Here is a 20,638-nt window from a genome sequence, read left to right as displayed (position 1 = left end):
AGAGATATTCAGAAATCAAAATGCAATATACCCTGCTTGATTAGTTCCCAGAGAATATGGTTTATCTTTAATGTACATCATTTACCTAAGAATACGTAGTGCTCGACTAAACATCTTAGTAATAATGATGCTACCCATCCAGATTATTCATTTCATATTTTTACTATTTTAAATGGAGGTAAAACCTCAGTCTTTACAATCATAATAAGTATAAAAATGACATTGTAAAATTAGAACCCCAAGTCCTAAAGTAAAATCTATGACATTAATAGTGCACTGTTCTTAATGGCTGGTATATCAGCTCTTGAATAAAATTTACGTTGTTACATGAAAGACATTAATAAATAAATCCATTATCCTCAGAATTTCTATAAACACTAACAATTTTTTATAATGCAACATTATAAAAACTAAAAAGCACACTCTCCAAATGTTTAAGCCATTGTTGTTTATATTAATGATTGTTCAATTAGAGTATGGCGATTCCTAAAACGGAAAGAAAAAATAGCAAAGGAAGCAGAAAACAACGAATCCAATGACCCAGTTCACGGAGTAAATGTAGATGATCACCATATCCATGTCAAACCACCATCCACGGCTATCGTCCTCGAAGTGCAGGTAGTCCATCCTGTGCGCCCCGTGTGGGAACTGCCTCCGTGTCACTGGAGCTGCATGCCTGTGGAATCCTAGAAGACACAGGGGTGAGATGAGACTCACGATTCTGAAGGAAGCTGGATTATTATCACAGTGTCTTGAGCATAGCTTCTCTTGGCTTCATTGAGTGGTGTTAAACAAATACGTGTCTAACAGTTGCTTTTGCAATGATGAGCAACTGTGAGAAGTACCAGTTTGGGGTAGAATGGGCAGAGCAGCAGAAAAACCTGGCTCAGTGACTTGGACCACATTACTGATGACTTTGGGTCTGAGACTTCTCATCAGCATCATCTGACATGACTTGTGAAGATTACTTTCCCCTAAAGCTAAACCCTAGGCACCAAAACTGCAACTAGAACCACTCTGTGACCTTGGAACACCAACTGTCCTTTTGATCTTTCCCTTCACAGTGTTAGTCAGTGCAGTTAATTCAGCAAACTTCTACAAGAATATATTCCTATATTTCTTATTTTAGCCACGAATGAGATGGACAGACACAATCATATTCCTACAAAGAAAATTGGCTTTATTTTAATGTTCTTCAAAACATGGGCCTACTTAGGGAATTGGCTGGTGGAGTAAAGCAAATCTGAGAAGGATAATCCCTTGTTAGATTTCTGAGAAATACTGCATTTCATGAAATTCTGGGTATATTTACTTGCTAAGTATCTGAATCCTAAGTATAACTTGATCAGCAGAAATGTGCTTTTGTTGGTTGGCCAATGTGATGGCTAACTTTGGTTGGTAACTTGACACATCTGGGATGAGGGAACCTCAACTGAGAAATCGCCTAGATCAACTGGTTATCACTGTGAAGTATTTTTGTAATTGATAATTGATGTAGAAAGATCCAACCCTGATGTGGGATTCCCATCTGTATGCTGTGATTATGCTTTATTACCATTGGTGGTAAACATACCTTTGCTACATTGAAAGGCCAAGAGAGATGAAATCAGCATCTAGGGCTGCTTCAACCATGCTGCTTACCTATTTAAAATGCCCATAGTCAGAAAAGGATTTCAGATATACAATAGGTCAGATTCCGACATAAAAGACCTCTACACGAGACACAGTGTGTTTAAAAGTGTACATAGCTTTGGGAGAGAGAGGAAAAAGAGTATAGACAGTTAGAAAAAGAGACATAAAAGTAATATAATACAGAAGCCATAGATTAAAGGAGTAAAGAAAAATAAGCAACATAAAAATGGAATATACACAGAGTCTGAATTATGCATATTATTGTGTTCTCTTTGAATTTTTTGACTGCAGAGAGACATCTGATTCTGGGGGCTGTTAAGCTAAACCAAGATAAAGGTATCTTGACTTCAAAATTTGAGTTTAAGGACATGCTACTTTGGAAAAGAGGTTCTGTTTTTGTTTCTACAGAGGACTGGAACCTGTGGGCTCCTTCCAGGCTAATGTGGTTTGATGGAAAAAGATCCCCCTGAAAGGTCTCTATGAACCCTAAAAATATTTTGCCCAACAAATAGCAAGAAATAGTTTGGAGAAAACAATGCCCCAATTCCCCAAATGATTGTTTATAATGCTTGTTTCATTTAAACGGGATTGATTATAAGTGATTAATCATCACAGTCAATTTCTAAAAAAAGATAAGGGAGATATGATATAAACATGAATACTTTGCATTGGTATGGACTTTGGTCTATTAACACAAATTTAAGGTTGAATTGCTAAACTGTATATATGTATTTCTGCTCTTGTTTAAGGTACTGTGTTTGTGGAGCTCATTTAAAATGTATAATTAAGAAATACATATTAATAGATAGTTATCTATAACAGTCAAACTTGTCATGTTAGTTAGGTGTTCTAGATATAGAGATATATTTCAGTTAGATAAATAATTTTCAATACTTCAAAGACCTATGGAATATGGCATTTAAAATGTTTTAAGAACTTAGACTTTTCTTTACAATGAGACATGTCTGCTTTGGGCAGAACCAATTATTTCAGAAAGGTTGATGGGCATTAAAGAAACTCGTGGAATTTGCCTTTGATGTGACAAGGCTAGCCATTTGTGCAAGAAACTGCTCTTTCCTGGACTAATTTATGGTATACTGTATGAACTAAACATACATGGCCTACAGAAAAGTGACTGCTGAACTTTCCAAAAGATGGGATGATCCTTCAGGGCTCCTGCTTCACATAAGAAACTGCCAGACATTCTGAAGAATACAGAAGAAAGTGACTGACAAGCTGCCAAGATAGGATAAACAGCCTTTCAAATTTCCTGCTTCATGGAAAAGTCTGCTGGATACTATGGGCCTGTCAGCTGAAGATGGATTCCCCCAACGTTACAGAAGAACTCTGGGTGACTGTCCAGGCAGTGAGATGTCTCTGTCAATTCTAGAGTTTTAGAAGTTGTTTACAATGCATTTCCGGTTTACTTATGTAACAGTATATCCTTCTGTGTCAATGAAAAGTTGAACATAGATAGTTATGGTTTTCCTTAGTTATGATATAATAAATTAGATATAAAACTTTAGACTCACAAAGATAGCATAGATGGTATTTTCCTTAATTTGTAAAATGTAAATGAACTAAATATTGTAACTATAATTCTTGCTTGATAACTAGTTTGTATATGTAATTTTACTATGTTAAAGTGAAAACTTTCCTTTTTATTTAGATAGAAAAGGGGAGATGATGTGGGATTCCCCTATGTATGCTGCGAATATGCTTTATTACCACTGCTTAATGAATAAAGATGTTTTGGCCAATGTCTTAAGAGAGCAAGACCAGGCAGGAAATCCAAACAGAGATATATAGAGTAGGTGGAGTCAATGAGACGCCATGTAGCTGATGAAGGAGAAAGATGCCGGAAAATCTTACTGTGATAGACCACAGCCTCGTGGAGATACACAGATTAATAGAAAGAGGTTAATTCAAGATGTTAAGAGCTAGCTAGAAATACACCTAAGTCATTGGCCAGTGTTGTAATTAATATAGTTTCTGTGTGATTATTCGGGTCAGGGAACCTGGGAAGCTAATAAGCAGTCTCTTTTTACACAACTCATTGTGAGTGGGGTCACTTCTGTGCAGGTGCCTCTAAGCTGTGTAAGAAGGATGGCTGAGCAAGCCTAGGGAGAAAGATAGTAAGTAGCATCCATCCGTGGTCTCTGCGTCAGTTCCAGCCTTCGGGTTTCTGACCTGTGTCCCTGTCTTGTCTTCCCTCAGTGATGCACTGTAACTGTAAGCCACACAGCCTTTTCCTTCCCCAGGTTACTTTCACAGTGTTTGCCACAACAACAGAGAACCAAACTCAAACAGCCAGTATGCAATATCTAGGCTTTATAAAAAAATCTTAAAAAATCTATACTCAAACTATTCACTTTATTTTTGGTTATATTTTGGTTACTTTTTGCTGATTAGTGTGAGAGGGCAGGAAAATATATTATTTATTTGAACAGAAAAAAAAATTTCTGGCACTTGCTAGTAGTGACTGGTGATAAGGGTCAGATGAGGCCCCAGCCTGAAGCAAATTCTGCTTCATCATTTGTAGCAACTGAGTGATGTGAAGTGGTCTGCTCCAGATCTGGCTGCTAATTCAGACAGCAAGGGTGAGTTCACCTGGCTCTTGGCACGGCTATTTAAAGCCCAACCTCTTCAATCAGGAACAGTCCCAGTTTGCTGTTTGTACTAAGTTATATATTTATTTGTATTATGTAGGCTGAAAACACAAAAAACAAATTAAAGGGAAAATAGGGTATACTTTACAATAAGATGCAGAGCAATGTCTCAGGTAGGTTTTGGATAATTTCTAATTGTCTTTATCCAATCTCCTATAATTTCATTTGCTATTTTAATTATGATATAATTTATTATATTATATATTAATTATAATAAAATTTAATTATAATACCTTTTGTAAATTACAAGGAGCTAAATTAAGATGATCCCTCAGGTTTTTTTGTTTGCATCATTAGTATTCAAGCAGGGTTTTTTGTTTTTTTAAATAGGACTCTGATTAAGTCCCTTTGTTTAGTTTATATAATATGATTTAGCACGATATGACATGTTTAGCTGATATGATATGACTGACTGGACATTTGTCACCTTTAGTATACTGCAGCTTGTGGGAAAGGGACAAAGCAATGAAGTCAGCCTTTCTGGGTTTTCTAACTTCAAGTCTTTCCTTACCTAATGTAATTAAAAAAAAGTGTTGTGCAAGACAAAGACACCTTGTGACACAGCTCATGTGGAGGGGTTGTTATGGGAAAGAAAGGGAATAGAGAAAGGGGGAGTGGAGGAGGGCAGAGGGGAAGACCAGCCTCTGGGGACAGAAACTCCAGAAGACAGGAGGGAGGGAGAGAGAGAGAAAGAGACAGAGAGAGAGAGAGAGAGAGAGAGAGAGAGAGAGAGAGAGAGAGAGAGAGAGAGAGAGAGAGAGGAGAGAGAGAGAGAGAGACAGAGACAGACAGAGAGAGAGACAGAGAGAGAGAGAGGGGAGGTAGGCAGGGCTTTTTAAAAAGGGAACATAGTGAACGTGCACAGGAGGTGCTCTTAGTGGCTACAGCTGAGGACACAGCCTGTCCGAACCCCAAGGGCAGGCCAGTACATATGTCTGAATACTAACACCTCACATCATGAACCATGTGTAGGTACTGGTGGAAGGCCTCAAGAAATATTACTAACATATGGTTTTCTCTCCAGCACCTGCTAGCAGCTGGGAGAGGGAGATCAGCGTCTTTAAGTGAGGTGATTTAGTAGTTCCGTCACGCTCAGGCGAAGGAACCATCCCCAGAATTATTTGAGCAAATGAATTAGACTTGATAGGTCTCAAAAGAAACCCAAGCCAAGTAGCTGAGTGATTAGGGATGTGAGGGTGGCTCTCTGCGGAGCTGGGGTGACTACAATCAAACTACATTGTATGAAGCTCTCATAGAATTTTTTAAACTTTTTTAAAAAATTTGTTCTTTATGTCTTTTATTATGTCATGTGTCCTGATCCAATCCATCTCCCAGCCCCTTGCACTTGCCCTCTGTCCCTGCAACCCTGTCCCTCAAAATAAAACAAAGTAAAATTTAAGATAAAAAAGAAAAAAAAAAAACCAGGAAAGGGACCATCTCGTCATGGAAGCTGCAATGTGTTACAGTGAGTCACGTAGTAAACCCCTTTATCCATTCATCTCTACCTAAGGTGTTCATCGCAAAGCATCATGGGTTTTGTTCGAGACTCTGGCGTCTGCTACACTGGTGATAACTAGGCCCTCACTGGGACTCTTCCTGGACATCCCACGGCCACCCTGTGTCATGAAGATCCTGTAGCCCTGGTTCCACAGGACGCCCCACCCACCAAGTTCCAGCAGATCACAGATGGGGCAGATGTTGAGATGGGCCAACACTTAACCCTGGTTCTGGGCCTGGGCAGTTGCGGAGTTAGTCAGCCTGCAAGCTCTCCCGTCTTTACCACCAGGGTGGGTTCTCCAGCACTGCCCTGGCTAGTTCACCCCTTGCGGTGATGGGCAAGGGGTAGGGCCAGGCTTCGTTTTCCCACACCTACACCTTCAGGGCCAGCTCGACTGTGTTGCACAGTTGCAGTGTAGGGGCCACTCTCCCAAGTGCTACAGCTGATGAGGGGCAGGGCAGAGCTCCTGCTCTTATGACCTCAGGGCCAGCAATCCCATCTGAGGCGGGGAGAGAGGCAGCAATCTTTCCTCTACCCATGCTGCCACATGACAGATAATGGGATAGCTCTCCCACCTACCTCAGGGAATGATGAGTGGGTGTGGGGAGCAATCTCTCCCCTGCCCATGCCTTCATATGGCAGATGAGGGATGGGCCAGGTCTCCCATGCTCACGTTCTTGGGGTGGGCTCACCTGCGCCCTTGTCAACAGGGTCCACTCTGCTGTGCTGCCCAGACAAAGCGCAGGGCTTGCTTTCCCGAGTGTTGAGACTGGTAATGGGGTCAGTTCTCTTGCCAGTAGGAGGTGGTAGAGGAAGAGGGGAGGGCATCTTTCCCTCACCTCTACCACCATGCTACAGACAGGGGAGTAGCCCCTCTCATGCCCTCAGGGTTGGCTTACCCACTTCCCTGTCTACTGGGTCAACTCTAGTGTGCAACTCTGGTGCTGCAGCAGGTGAGGGGTTAGGTCACGTCCCCTACCTGCTGCAGGCGTCAAGGGGTGTGGGGGAAGGCATCTTTCTGTTACCCATGCTACCACAAGGGAGACAAGAGGGGCACAATCTGCTCCCCCATTCTCACACCCCCAGTGCCAGCTCGCCTATACCCCTGTGAACAGAATCACTTCTAGTGGGCTGCCCAGGTGAGGTGTAGGGCTCTCTCTCCTGAGTGCTCTGGACAGTGAGGGGCAGGACCAGTTCTCCCTAGTGTTGCAGCCAATGAGGGGCGGGGGCAACTTTATACAGTCCTATCCCCTGGCCTTTGGTGGTATCAAGAACATCAGACATCAACACAGACCATGGCTGCATCAGAACCACAAACCATGTGTGGGCCTCGGCAGCACCCTGGTCCAGACGTCATGACGTCACTGAGTGCAATCAAGCCACCCACCTTAGCTCACTCACCACTTTCACTTCCTCAGAGATGCCTCTGTCCACAGGAAACGAACCATTCCCTCTCCCTCCCCCATAACATACATTTTCTCTCCCCCACACTGTAACTGTGCTCAATCTGCCCATATTTTCAACTTGAAGCCCAGGGTGGGCCTGCACATGGGTCTCTGTCCTGCTTAGTCTGTCATGGCACTGAGCAGGAACATGCTTCGTCCTAAAATATTATTTTTTAAATGTATTTTTCTTTTATTTAGATAAGCACAGATGTGTTATCTCTCTCCATTCAGATGAGCTGACTACTGTGCACTTAGCCTGGGGGCCTCCGCCGAGTGAAAGCATCAGATATGAGAATGCCAATCTCAGCAGCTTTCTGCTCTCAAGACTGACGTCCCTACAGTTGTAGAATAAGAGGAAGTGGGGGACACTTTTCTCCCACTGAAATATTATCCAAATGCATCAAGAGAAATAATCTCAAAGCAGTTTACACACCTTTCAACAGCTTCTTCACCCATGCGGGCCAGAGATGAGGTAACACTGCTATTAGAAATTACTGTTAGCATTTAAAACATGGTTTTTCCTGGTCCAAAAGAATGATGTATAGGCTGGGATTATTCAGATTCCAAGCAGACGAGCCAAAAAAAAAAAAAAAAAAAAAAAAAAAAAAGCGCACATGGGCCAGATAACTAATAGTATTAATATGTATTGCGCTAGGGATGCTCATGGAAGAAAGCAAAAGAGTTGATGCAGAACAAGAAGTGCTGCACTGTGAGGAGCGCTCCATGTGCCAGACGCCCAGAGAGCTGCAACTTACTCTTGGGCAGTCGTAACGAATTCCAACTTATTCGTGTCACCAGAGTTGTGTACCTATATCCTGTATCGGTGAAAGACCACAGAAGGGGGCGGTGAGGGGGACACAATTCATGACACCATATTGAATGAAACACTGTCTCATGTGTGAAGTAGATAATGATTATTGGCTGGATAGTTTCGTTTTCTCTGAATGTTTTTTAGGCAAGAGGGGAGCAAGTAGGAATTCACAGCGAGCTCTGGGATTTCTAATGACGTCAACTGCATGGGATAATGGCAGTTTCTAAATCAAAGTTGGCCTAAGAGCCACTTCACAGATAGTTATTTGGTAGGAATAAGTGAACTATGACATTGTATTATAAAACACCAGAATGCGAACTTCAGTGTTTAATGTGGGCTCCACTGGAAAATGATGGCCATATACATGCAAACTCTGTGTCTAGCATGAAGACGAGATGAGCCAACACATATACAGCATCAGGCTGACCCACAGAGAACATCCAGGAAAAGTTAGAGTCGCACGATTTTATTAGACGAGAAACCTTTATTGCCGTTCATATGTCAATTTTTCTGAATTAATCAGCAAGCTCACTATTCTTAGCTAAAATGGCTTCTATTTTCCTTCAGAGTCATTGATTTTTTTTGAAGTCAGTTGCTGACCTTAAATAGACTGTCAGAACATCACATGGTAAAACTAATTTATTCCATCTTATGGAGAATATAACTATAATTTAGCGAAGATCTAAAGATGTTTTGACATGGTGCCTGCCATAAAGAAATTCAGTCTAGAACACTGTCAATTTCTTAAAAATTATCATCCTCATAGGAGATAGGTTTGGTTTATTTAATTTAGTCAGTAAATTAATTTATATTTAACTTAACCTTAGTTTCTTCGTAGCAAGATGAATCAAACAGTATGGCTAAAGATTTCATCTGATAGGTTGTGGCCTCTGAGGGCCACTAAAGCACTGTTAATAGCTACGCGTCTATTCTGCTCTCCAGGAGCCATGCTTTGCCCCACAGAACCACATCATCTGGGAGTCCATGCATCTGAAAGCATGATGAAGACCACACTCGTACTTTAGTATCCGCAACCCTGTTGTTCTGGAAATAGTTCTGGGGTGAGAAGATTTTGAGCCTGGAGTTCACGTTTACAAACCACACAAACTACTGTGAGACACAAGGTTGGGGTTACTTGGTTCTGATGCACGGTTTAAACTAGGATCCAATAGGTTTAGTGTACTTCAACCATGCTATATTAAATGCAAACACAATGGGGACATGCACTCCGTGTATTCTGGAAGTCTTTACCTTTCTATCCTAGCAGGGAAGGGTGAGAAATTGTATTATGAAGATTGGACTCATCAAGGAACCTTAAAATCTGTATTTTACACCAATATTCTGCATACTCGATCAACTCAATCACTTCTCTCTGCCTATTAGAATGTCTATATAATCCCCTCCCCCTCCCGCACTTAGTCTGCTAATCAGATGGACTCAACTAGCTTTCTTGATTTTTCTAATGTGGGACAATTTTTAAAGCACTGATAGTTGGTGTATATTGTAATAGGTTTTCACTGTGGCCTCTTCACACACTGTTCTTATCACTATTTCTACTTACTCTCCACTCTGTGCTCTGAGCTCCCTTCCTCCCGCCAGCAGCCCTCTCTGTCTCCACGTTACACATGTTCTCGAACCTTCTTTTTCACTTCTCTCAGCTAAGACTTCTTTTTCACGCTTATAGTATTTTTGCATGGATACGTGTGAGAGTGCATGTTTGCATGTGTGTGGGCACACATGGAGATGGGCATGTGAGTGACAGTGGAAGACCAAGGTCCCTGTTGAGTATCTTCCCTGAATGCTCTCCACTTCATTTACTGAGTCCAGGTCTCTCCTGAGCAGAGCAGGATGCTGAAGGAAGTCGGCTGTTCTGCATGCATCTGGGATCCCATCTCCTCCTCCCAAGCCCTATGTATATAGTTGGGTGCTGACTATCAGAACTCTGATGCATCCACTCATGTGGCAAGGACTTTACCCACTAAGACATCTCCCCTACCTTAAGACCTCCTCTCGTGGTCGCTTTTTTTTTTCATTACAAAGATCGCCCATCTATAAAAATTAAAACACAGGCTAATCGTATGAAAAAAACATGGTATTCTGTCTTTCTGCGCCTGGTTTATTTTATTTATCATAATAGTCTCTAGCTCCCAATTTTGAATAACTTTAAAAAAACCTGAAAAGGCAATATATTTTCCTCTAGGTTTTTTAAATCACATTTTTATATGCAGTATAAATGCCATAGGAATGTACATGAATGTACTGAATTTCGTTTACAGGCTCACACTGTTACTATTTCATGTGGCATTTTCTTCACGTTAAAGAGGGGATGCACCTGCTGATACTGCTCTACTGTTTTGGGCTTGATTAGTGTATAATGCCATTATCACCTTCATAAAATATGTTTGCTGGTAGGTGAGATTTCTCCTCCGTCTTTGATGTAGGTGTGTCTTCTATCTATCTGATGATTTCATTGGATAATTAATAAAGAAACTGCCTGGCCCATCTGATAGACCGGCCCTTAGGTGGGTGGAGTAGACAGAACAGGAAGAGGAAGTGAGGTAGAAGGCTCAGTCAGATGCTACGCCTCTCCTAAGTTAGGCTGACCGCCATGCCTCTCCTCAGAGAGAAGCCAGATGCGATGAAGCTCCAGCCCAAGATGGACGTATGCTAGAAACTAAACGGTAAGGCACCACTTCATGGTGCTACACAGATTATTAAATATGGGTTAATCAAGATGTGAGTAAGAGGCAGAAAATAATGGGCCAGGCAGTATTTAAAAGAATACAATTTGTGTGTTGTTATTTCGTGTGTTAAGCTAACCGTGCTGGAGCCAGGCAGGATGAAAAGCAGCCCTGCCCGCAGCACCACACTACAGAGTTTCCGTGTAATTATTTCGGATAAAGCTAGCCGGTGGCTGGGAGCTGGGCGGCGGGAAGCCGGCCCACAGCTCCTCACTACAGAATGGCACCCAACGTGGATAACCGAATCCGCAGAAAGCTTGAGAAAGCTTGGGAAAGAATAGAGTAAAGCTCTATTTTTCGGGTCTGGCAAGCAAGCACTCTCATCTAAGAGAGGCTTCCTGACTCAGCTTCAGCTGCAAAACATTGCAGCTCTTTTAAGAGGTTCGGCTACGAAACACTTAAATGCTGTTGATGAAAATTAACTGCATGCTTTTCGGTTTTCAGCCGTAGCAGGAAAAAAGCTGTGTCGTTTTAAAATGCCAGCTTTCTGGGCCATTCTGCCAGGGCAAACTCTGACTCTTTCAAGCAGGCAGTCCTAACTATGGAGCTTTTGATTGTTGTTTAACACAGTTGCAGCTTGCTTGCTGGCAGGGACCTTGAACCGCCACAGAGCTGTGGTGATAAACATGGCTACAACCAGTGCCTCTGCCATGAGGCTGGAAAGCTAAGGAATGGGCTGGATCCAGCTGCCAAAGTCACGGCTTTATTCCTACCGATATTGTTTGGTAAATTAAAGACTCATGTCGTCAGAAAAAGAGAGATATACAGTAAAAGAAAGATTCAAAGTCGAAGAAAATGTCTAAATGATTTATGATGTGTTAAAAATATATGCAGGCTAAAGGTTAAAGTTCTTTAAAAAAAAAGGAAGCAGTTTGTTGTGGTGGTACACACCTTTAATCCCAACACTTGGGAGGCAGAGGTAGATTGACCTCTGTGACTTCAAGGTGTGGCAGCACACACCTTTAATCCCAATGCCTGGGAGGCAGAGACAGACAGATCTCTGTGAGTTCAAGGTGTGGTAGCATATGCCTTTAATCCCAGCACTTGGGGCGCAAAGGCAAGTGGATCTCTGAGAGTTCAAGGACAGCCTGGTCAACAGAGTTATTCCAGGACAAAGATATACAGAGAACCTGTCTTAAAAAAAAGTAAAAATAAACGAAATAGAGGTTAAAATAAAGCTGCACAGAGATGGAAAATACACAGAGAATCTTGATACTGTATGCTATTATGCTCTCTTTGAATTGTTTGAATGCTGAGGAAGAAGCAACAGCTGCAAAAAGAGATTTGTTTATGAATGCTGCTGAACTAATCCAACACAGATATTTTGAAAATACTTTGACTTCAAAATTTGGATCTAAGGATATGATACTTTGGAAAAGAGATTCTTCTTTTGTTTTCACAGAAAATGAGACCCTGTGGATCGCTTCTATCCCAATATGGTATGATAGACCACGCCCTCCTGAAAGGTTGCTGTGAACACCTTCAAAAAATTAGTTCACCCAACTGATGACTGAGATGAACCTGGCATACAGGTTACACCATGAAAGATCTGATTAACAGCGTCCCCATTCAGCAGGAAGCAGTTTGGAGAGAAAAAACTGCTCCCATATTCCCAAACATTGTTTATAAATGTTCTTTTACATTTAAAGGGGGAGATGATATAGATATAAATAAGTTGGATTGTTGTGAATCTTGATTAATGATATTAAGGTCAATCTTGTTATATGTATTTCTGATCTTGATTAAGGTATTGTGATTGTGTAGTTCTTTTAAAAATGTAATGTATAATTAGGAAATATAGGTTGCTAATGAATAATCATTGATAATAGTTAAGCTTGTAGTCATGCTAGTTAGATTTTCTAGATATATAGAGATATATTTCAGTTAGATAGGCATACTTCATATCTTCCAAAGACTACAGAATATTGCATTTTAAATGTCTTAATAACTTAGGGTTTTTCATGACAATGAGACATGTCTGCTCCTGGCAGAACCAATCTACTTCAAGAGGAAGATGGGCATCGAAGAGGCTCCTTATTGAGTTTGATAGCCATTTGGGCAAGAAACTGCTCTTGCCTGGACTATTGCATAAACTGGACACAGAGAACCCTCAGAGAGAGGACTGCTGAACTTGCCTAGAGGTGAGATGATCTCTTTGGGTTCCTGATTCATGAAAGAGTCTGCGAGACATTCTACAGGACACAGCAGATAGTGACTGAACTGTCTTTGAAATTTCCTGCTTCATGGGAAACTCTGCTGGATACTGTGGGCCTATAGGCCGAAGATAGATGCCCCAACAATACAAAAGAACTTTGGGTGACTATCCAGGCAGCGAGATGTCTCTATCATTTCTAGAGTTATATGGAAATTGCATATTTCTTATTTACTTAGGTAATAATGTGTTCTTCTGGAGTCTTTGATGGAGCTGAAGAGTAGATAGATAGTTATAGTTGTTTTCCTTTGTTATGATAAAAGATAAAGTAGATATAAATATTGTAACTGTAATTTTTGCATGATAACTGTTTTGTTATATGTAATTTTACTATGTTAAAGTGAAAGCTTTTCTTTTTTGTTTAAACAGAAAAAGGGGAAATGATGTAGGTGTGTCTTCTATCTATCTGATGATTTCATTGGATAATTAATAAAGAAACTGCCTGGCCCATCTGATAGACCGGCCCTTAGGTGGGTGGAGTAGACAGAACAGGAAGAGGAAGTGAGGTAGAAGGCTCAGTCAGATGCTACGCCTCTCCTAAGTTAGGCTGACCGCCATGCCTCTCCTCAGAGAGAAGCCAGATGCGATGAAGCTCCAGCCCAAGATGGACGTATGCTAGAAACTAAACGGTAAGGCACCACTTCATGGTGCTACACAGATTATTAAATATGGGTTAATCAAGATGTGAGTAAGAGGCAGAAAATAATGGGCCAGGCAGTATTTAAAAGAATACAATTTGTGTGTTGTTATTTCGTGTGTTAAGCTAACCGTGCTGGAGCCAGGCAGGATGAAAAGCAGCCCTGCCCGCAGCACCACACTACACGTCTTTGTGTGTGTCAACATATTTTGAAAGCAGAGATACTGTCTGCATTCTGGGCTATCTCATCAATGATATTTGTATAGTAAACAGTGTGGAAGACAAAGTGTTCCCACTGGAGCAGAGAGCTGCTTTTGCAGTCTTGGAACATATACACTTGGTGCTTGTTATACAAGAGAGTTTTATAAGCTCACTGCTGTCCCATGTATCTCATCCCATGACATGTATAGATGATATCTGTTCCTCTGTGAGACTCAGGCAAGCTATCACAAAGGCTGCCATTCTGGCTAACACTGCCACCAGTCCAAAAGTCTTATGTATGTCACCTACATCCATGAAACAGGCTAAATATCTTGTTAACTTGCAAATGGGTTAAATCTCCAGGCTTAACAGTTCTGGACACTGGAAAAGCTGTAATATTTAGTTTCAGGAAGAGTTTGCATAAAATTAGAATCCTTAAACTTTAATAAATCTATTCCATAAAATTACTTGATGCTGTAGTCTTCCCAGGTGCAGCTCCCTCCCCTGCAAATAATGTTTCAATTTATTCTTTTGATAATTTCACACAATATATTTTGATGGCATTCTTTTCCTTCCCCCAATCTTCCTAGATCCTTCCCCACCACACTACTCAGTCAACTAATGTTATTTCTCTCTCTCAAAACTGCAATGACATGGAGCCTGATCTGTGTTGATAACCACTCCTGGGCATAGGGCCTGCCCTGCAGTGCGGTTGATGTACCCAGGGTCACTGCATTGAAGGCAACTGATGTTCCTTCTACCAGTGGCTGTTTATTGCAGATAGCTTCCTGTGTTGGTCTGGGACATCACACTTACTTCTCTTCTGTCTGAGAATCTGGAAAATTTTAATATCAACTGACTTAACATTCACGTTTTCTAGTCTCAAGTCGTATTTGTTATAACATTATTCTATATATACAATTCAAATGAACTGAACTAAAATTCTCACAGCTAGGCTATATTTTGGATCCTTCACAGGTATTCTAGTCTCGTTCTGAGTTTGTGGTTTATTTGTACTTCTCTGCAAGTGGAAGCCAGGCACCACTATGACACCTGACTTCCACAATTACTGCAAATGTGTGCTTCTAGGTGGATGTTTTCATCAGTGTAAGATGCTGTGGGGGTCTTTCCTTGCACCACAGCAGACAGTCAGTAAGGTGCCAGGTGGAAGCAGCTCTATTGGGTCCCAATGAAAAGGCCAATGTGGAGCCGGCAGGCTTTCAGTCCGGGGAAAGGCATTTTGGAGTTAATATGAATTCTAATGAAAAACAATGAACTAACCTATAAAATTATTCAAGAGACAAGTGAGTAAAAATGGAAATCCAATCTGACTGGTTTTACTTTATGAGACAAACAACATCTTAATGAAATTAATTGCTGTGAAATCAAGGAGCAAGAAAGATGTTTAAAAATGTTCCCAAGTTGCTACTAGGTTGAGAAGGAATATGAAAACTATTAGAGTTCCAGAAGCCAAAGTGACTGCTTCTTCTAAAACTCTATTTTGTAAAAAAGAGTTTACCTCTGAACGACGACTTTCATATCTTACATAACAAGGCTGTGACCTTTCCTCCTAGACAATATGGTTTAATTTCATCTTTTCCATGAAGGATTGTAGAAAGCTCCACAACTGGAAGCTCCCTTTGAGGCATTTCTGCAGGCTCAGCAGCCTGCAGTATGTTCTCGGTGACTTTCTGTACAATGTATTTGCTGTGTGAATGGGGGGGGGGGGCTGCCCACGAGCACAGATCTCATAGAACAGGGAAGCAGTTAGCATAGCACTGGAGCATGGCCCAGATCACGTCTTTCAAATGTACTTTCAACAGAGATGGAATCTTCCCACGAATAAACTGAACACTCTGTAGTTCTCACGAACAAACACTCTCCCCAGAGCTCTGATCTGAGACTAGCATTCAGGAGACATGCCTTCCTTTTCACATGGAACGGGCCATGCACGAGGATAAAGCACTGGGGTTCACTGTTTTGCATTCTCCATATTATGTAAGACTTTTCATGTGTGGAAAGTTGACTGATATAAGTAGGTCTGAGTGGAGGTGGAGTGTGATATTTATAGTCACAAATAGGTATAGACTTGCCTGGCTAATATATTTGAAAAGTTAGTGCAAATGGGTTTGAAATGCCATCTCATTTTCAGCATCTTTAGGCTCCCAGAGTTAAATGTATTAACCCTGCAAAAGTTGGCATTTTATACTGAAGAAGCTAAATGTGATTTCTTACTACTCTAGAACAGCTAAAATATATTTGACACTATCACTTACCAGGTTGAATTATTCATTAAAATGTTTTGGGTCTATAACCAAGTAGGAAGTACTATCCTAAAATTAAAAAAAGAATTCACACTTGCCATTAACCATTTTTAACAGAAGAATTCAGTCAGTGATATTGATTAGATGCACAGGGTTGTATAACCATCACCACAGTATTACACCGTCACATCACCCTCAGACAAAAACATAGTCAGTAAGCAGTAGCTCCAGTTCCCCCTTTCCCAGTGTGGTAATCTCTAAGCTACTTTCTGAGTCTAAAACTTGCCTATTTTAGGTATTTCAGTGGGATCGTAAGATATCTGTGCCTTAATTGTCTTGTGTCCATACTGTGGTGTGTGCTGTCATGGATTTTATTTTCTTTATCTGTTCTATGTACATGCTGCTACATTTTGTTGATCTATTAAAGTGCAGATGGATACTTGGTTGGTTCCTACCATTTGGCTCTTGGGGATAGTGGAATAGTGAACACTGGCACACAGCTATCTTGGTTCGGTTCTTGTTTCAGTTCTTTTCGTTACCAGAAGAACTCTAGAGTCCTGGTAATCCTATATCCAGCCTTTTGAGGATCCTCCAATCTTTTCATGGTAGTTGTATCATTTTATATTTTGCTAGCAAGTTTCGAAGAATTTTAATTCTTCCTTGCCAGGATTTGCTATTTTCTGTTATTATTGATGTTACCGTCCTAAGCGTGCCCAAATCATCTTGTAATGTTAAATTCCGTAATAATAAATTATGTTGAGTAGCTTAAATATACATCTTAGCCACTTGGGAAGCTCTGTATGGAGAAATGTCTGTTCAAATCCTTGACCCATTTCAAAAGCTGACTTTCTTACCTTCTTGTTACCGAGTTCTAAGTATCTTTGTCCATCATGGATATTAACTGCTTGGGAGGTATGTAAACATTTTCTCTCATATTCTCTTGTTATTTTCTTGATAATCGTGCTTTGCACAGAATTTTAATTGTCACAAATTTCAATTTACTTATTTTTTTTGCTATGTGTTTTTGTATATATCTAAAGAACCTATTGATCTTAAAGACTTAGCCTTATGTTTTATTTGTAGAATTTTATGATGCCTACATCTTGTACTTGAGCCATTGCTTCATACAAAGCTAAATTTTATTATGCTGAATAATATATTTTTAATGGGCACACAGTAGCTGCTCACACTTACAGGTGGTAATTCAAACACAATGTATAGTTGACTTTTTAATGTGATGATGTCGGTGATCAGTTGCACTCTTCTTGCCTTATTTGCTGAAAAAGTTATTCTTCATTGAATGGACTTACTCCGCATCCAGTCAAAACTAACTGTCCATAGATATCTGGTGTGGTTTTGAATGCTCTAATTCATCGGTGAACTTATCTTTACTTATGACCATACTATATTGTTTCAATTACTATTCCTCTACAGTAAGTTTGTAAATTGTTAGCACTGTAGTTTCTTATTTGGGGTGTGTGTGTGTGTGTGTGTGTGTGTGTGTGTGTGTGTGTTTGCACATATGAGCCCCAGCACTCCTGTAGAGGTCAGAAGACAACTTCTCTCCTTCCACTATCTGGTCCAGGGAATTGAACTCTGAATGAGGTCATCAGGCTTGGCACCATGCACCTTTGTCCCTGAACCATCTCACCAGTTTAAGAGTTTTTAACCTCTTAATTTATTCATGATTCAAATTAAAATTTGGTAAGAATTTGTGAATTTTTCTTTCAGTTCTAAAAAAGGATCTGTTACTATTCTGATATACGTTACATTGGAACTGTAACTAGCTTAAGGTAGTATTTATATCTTACCACCGTTAAAAAGTTTAACTGATTTACACGAGTTTTTTCATTAATTTGTATTTTTTAATGTCAACCATCTTGTAATTTTCAGGCATTTTATTATTTTATTGTAAACAGTATTCAAACCACTTTTTAAATAATCGTCTTGGATTGCTCACACCTGGTAGCATAACAAACTAACCCCAAACTTGTAATCCTCCTGCCTCTCTGCTTGCTGAGTGCTAGGATTACAGGCCTCTGCTATGACATTCAGCTACAACTGATTTTTCAGACAGTATTTTACCTTGCTAAATTGGTTTATTAGCTTTTGCAGGCTTCTAATTCTTTGTGACTTTCTATATGCATTTGTTACGCCATCTATAGATGGAACAGATATAGGTAGAGAGCTTTGTTTCTGATTGGAATCCACTACTTATTTTTCATAGTGTTTTCCCATTGTGATCAAAGCAGACACTTTGGTGATTCAAAATCCTTTAAAAACCATTAAGAACCAATCGGTGGCAGGGCCACGGCCTTAATTTTTCCACACTTTTATATTATATCAGAAACAAATGTGGCCCAATGTATTTTAGTATTTTTTTTTTTTAGTTTTGGAGTAATATAATTCTTGTTCTACTAGGTCACACAGCATGATAATATGTTTATATTTTTACCCAAACTAGGTTTATATGAACTGTATAAAATTTGCCTCAATTAGGAAAACCATAATTTATTTTATTTCAGACTCTGAAGTAGGCATGATAAATGCCAGAACTATAGTTTTCTATTAAAAAAGAAAGCAAGTGGAAATTATGAAAACATTTATGAAAGTGTAGGGGTTCTCAACCTGTGGGCTGTGGCCCCTTTAGGGTTGAATGGCCATTTTACAGGGGTCATTTAAGACCACTAGAAATATCAGATATTTACTTTACAACTCATAAGAGTAGCAAAAATTACAGTTATGAAGTAGTTATAAAGTGGCAATAAAGATAATTTCATGGTTGGGGTGGGGTCACCACAACATGAGGAACTGTTTAATACTGTAGTGTTAGGAAGGCTGTAGCGTTAGGAAGGCTGAGAACCGCTGGTTTAGTAAGCCTAGTGTTAACTAGGTGATTGCTTTTGAGGATTTGAATAAATATCCCCAGCATTTTTCTATTGGTTTAACTTAATATTATTAAATGTACTGCTTATGTAGGCCTATTTATTCTTTTCCTCTTTATATTGTTTTAGATCTAGATATTGAATTTAGGGTCTTCACATATTAGGCAGACACTGTCATTCAGTTACATTCTCAACTCAAATGTTTTAATGTAATCATTTCATATTCAAATTTGAGGACCTTTTCCCATACAGTAAAATGATTTTCTTCACTAAGAAACAGAAATTGATTTCTTACTTTCACTAATATTGAATACAGAATAAAGTAGAGCTTATCAATTTGTCCATTTATAAGTACTTAATTACATGCTATACTTTTAAGTTTATTGGTGAAATTGTGACAGGAAGTTTAACCCAAGGTCTCAACTCAAATTTTGTTTAACTTGTCCATATCATAAATGAGTTTATCAGGAAATACTTCAAAGGATCCCATGTATTTTGTGGACCAGAATGCTCTGGGTCCTAAGTAAGTGATTCAGCCACCATAAGTCTCCATTTTACACACTGAAAATCAAGAAAGGTCTTAGGCTTGAGTCTGGTTAACTTTCCATGGGTTACTTATGAACTGTAGACCAGATGAACCAAAACTACAAGAAAGATACCAGTGTTGTGGGCATCTCATGTAAAAATATACCAAACACTGCTCTTTGTGAAGACAATTATTATTTTTCTAATCACTATGTTTATCCTGTGTGTGTGTGTGTGTGTGTGTTTATGGGGGAAGATAATTATTTGTCAAATATTTATCCTTAGTACAGACATACATGCACACACATACACACACACAGGATATTTAAAAGTCCTTGTGACATTTAAAAATGAGCAATGTTAGTTCATGTTCTACACTATCTGTAGCCTTCGTTGCTCACAAAAATGTGGGTATAAATGTCTGGGACTACCGGATGTGTGTCTGGTTGGTTGGATGTGTCAGCATTGGGACCTTAGCAGAACTGGTGAGCAAAGACACATAAGCAGACCTCTGGGAGCACTGGAGAGGCCAATTGTCTGGCAGTCTTTTCTCAATTAGATGAACAAATGAGGAGAAAATAGCCCATCATAACTAAAGCTTATTATTGGACAAATCCATCTTATACATTATGGCTTATCTACAGCATCATTAAAGCAGTGAGTTCCATTTCAAATCAAAGCAATTGATGTAATTCTACATATATAAAATATTGAATAGGTAGTAAGTCATCCCAAGCATTACTATCTAGCACACAGCTTTATAATCTACATAGTTGGTAAATAAAGGAATATATTTTCTGTTTTTTTTTGATGTATGCAGTGATTTTCTGATTCTAGTTAAGTATCGTGAATTCCACAAGAACGGGAAATATTCAGAAAAGTCAGACTGCTAATTCAGTGACAGCTCGGATTATGATGCCACACTGTCACTTGTGTGAGAGACAGCTTTTCTTTTCAGAGTTTGGGCAATAGCACAAGTGCTTTGTTATGTCCTCTTCCAAAGGCTCACAGAGTTCTTGACAGAGGCAGTGCTCACTTGACAGCCATGTTATCAACTAAAGCTTGAAAGCCTCACTTAGAGCTGCTAGGTCTTTGTGCATATTATTTTCTTTGAAACT

At 39.8% G+C, this 20,638-nt stretch overlaps 1 protein-coding gene across 2 annotated transcripts in view; it reads right to left on the bottom strand.

Annotated features, from left to right (window-relative positions):
- Positions 1–271: 271 nt before the first annotated feature.
- The window catches only part of Rnf180 (ring finger protein 180), a 144,099-nt gene continuing 123,732 nt past the window's right edge, over positions 272–20,638 (bottom strand). For both annotated transcript variants that reach the window (XM_038324239.1, XM_038324237.1), the window contains one exon: positions 272–686. In XM_038324239.1, the coding sequence (XP_038180167.1) occupies positions 487–686 (200 nt within the window). In that variant the 3' untranslated portion in view covers positions 272–486. The remainder of the gene's footprint in view (positions 687–20,638) is intronic.

The sequence above is a fragment of the Arvicola amphibius genome, chromosome 3 (assembly GCF_903992535.2).
Source record: "Arvicola amphibius chromosome 3, mArvAmp1.2, whole genome shotgun sequence".
NCBI lineage: Eukaryota > Metazoa > Chordata > Mammalia > Rodentia > Cricetidae > Arvicola > Arvicola amphibius.
The sequence above is the reverse complement of the archived record's forward strand: the minus strand, read 5'-3'. Positions and strand labels throughout refer to the sequence as shown.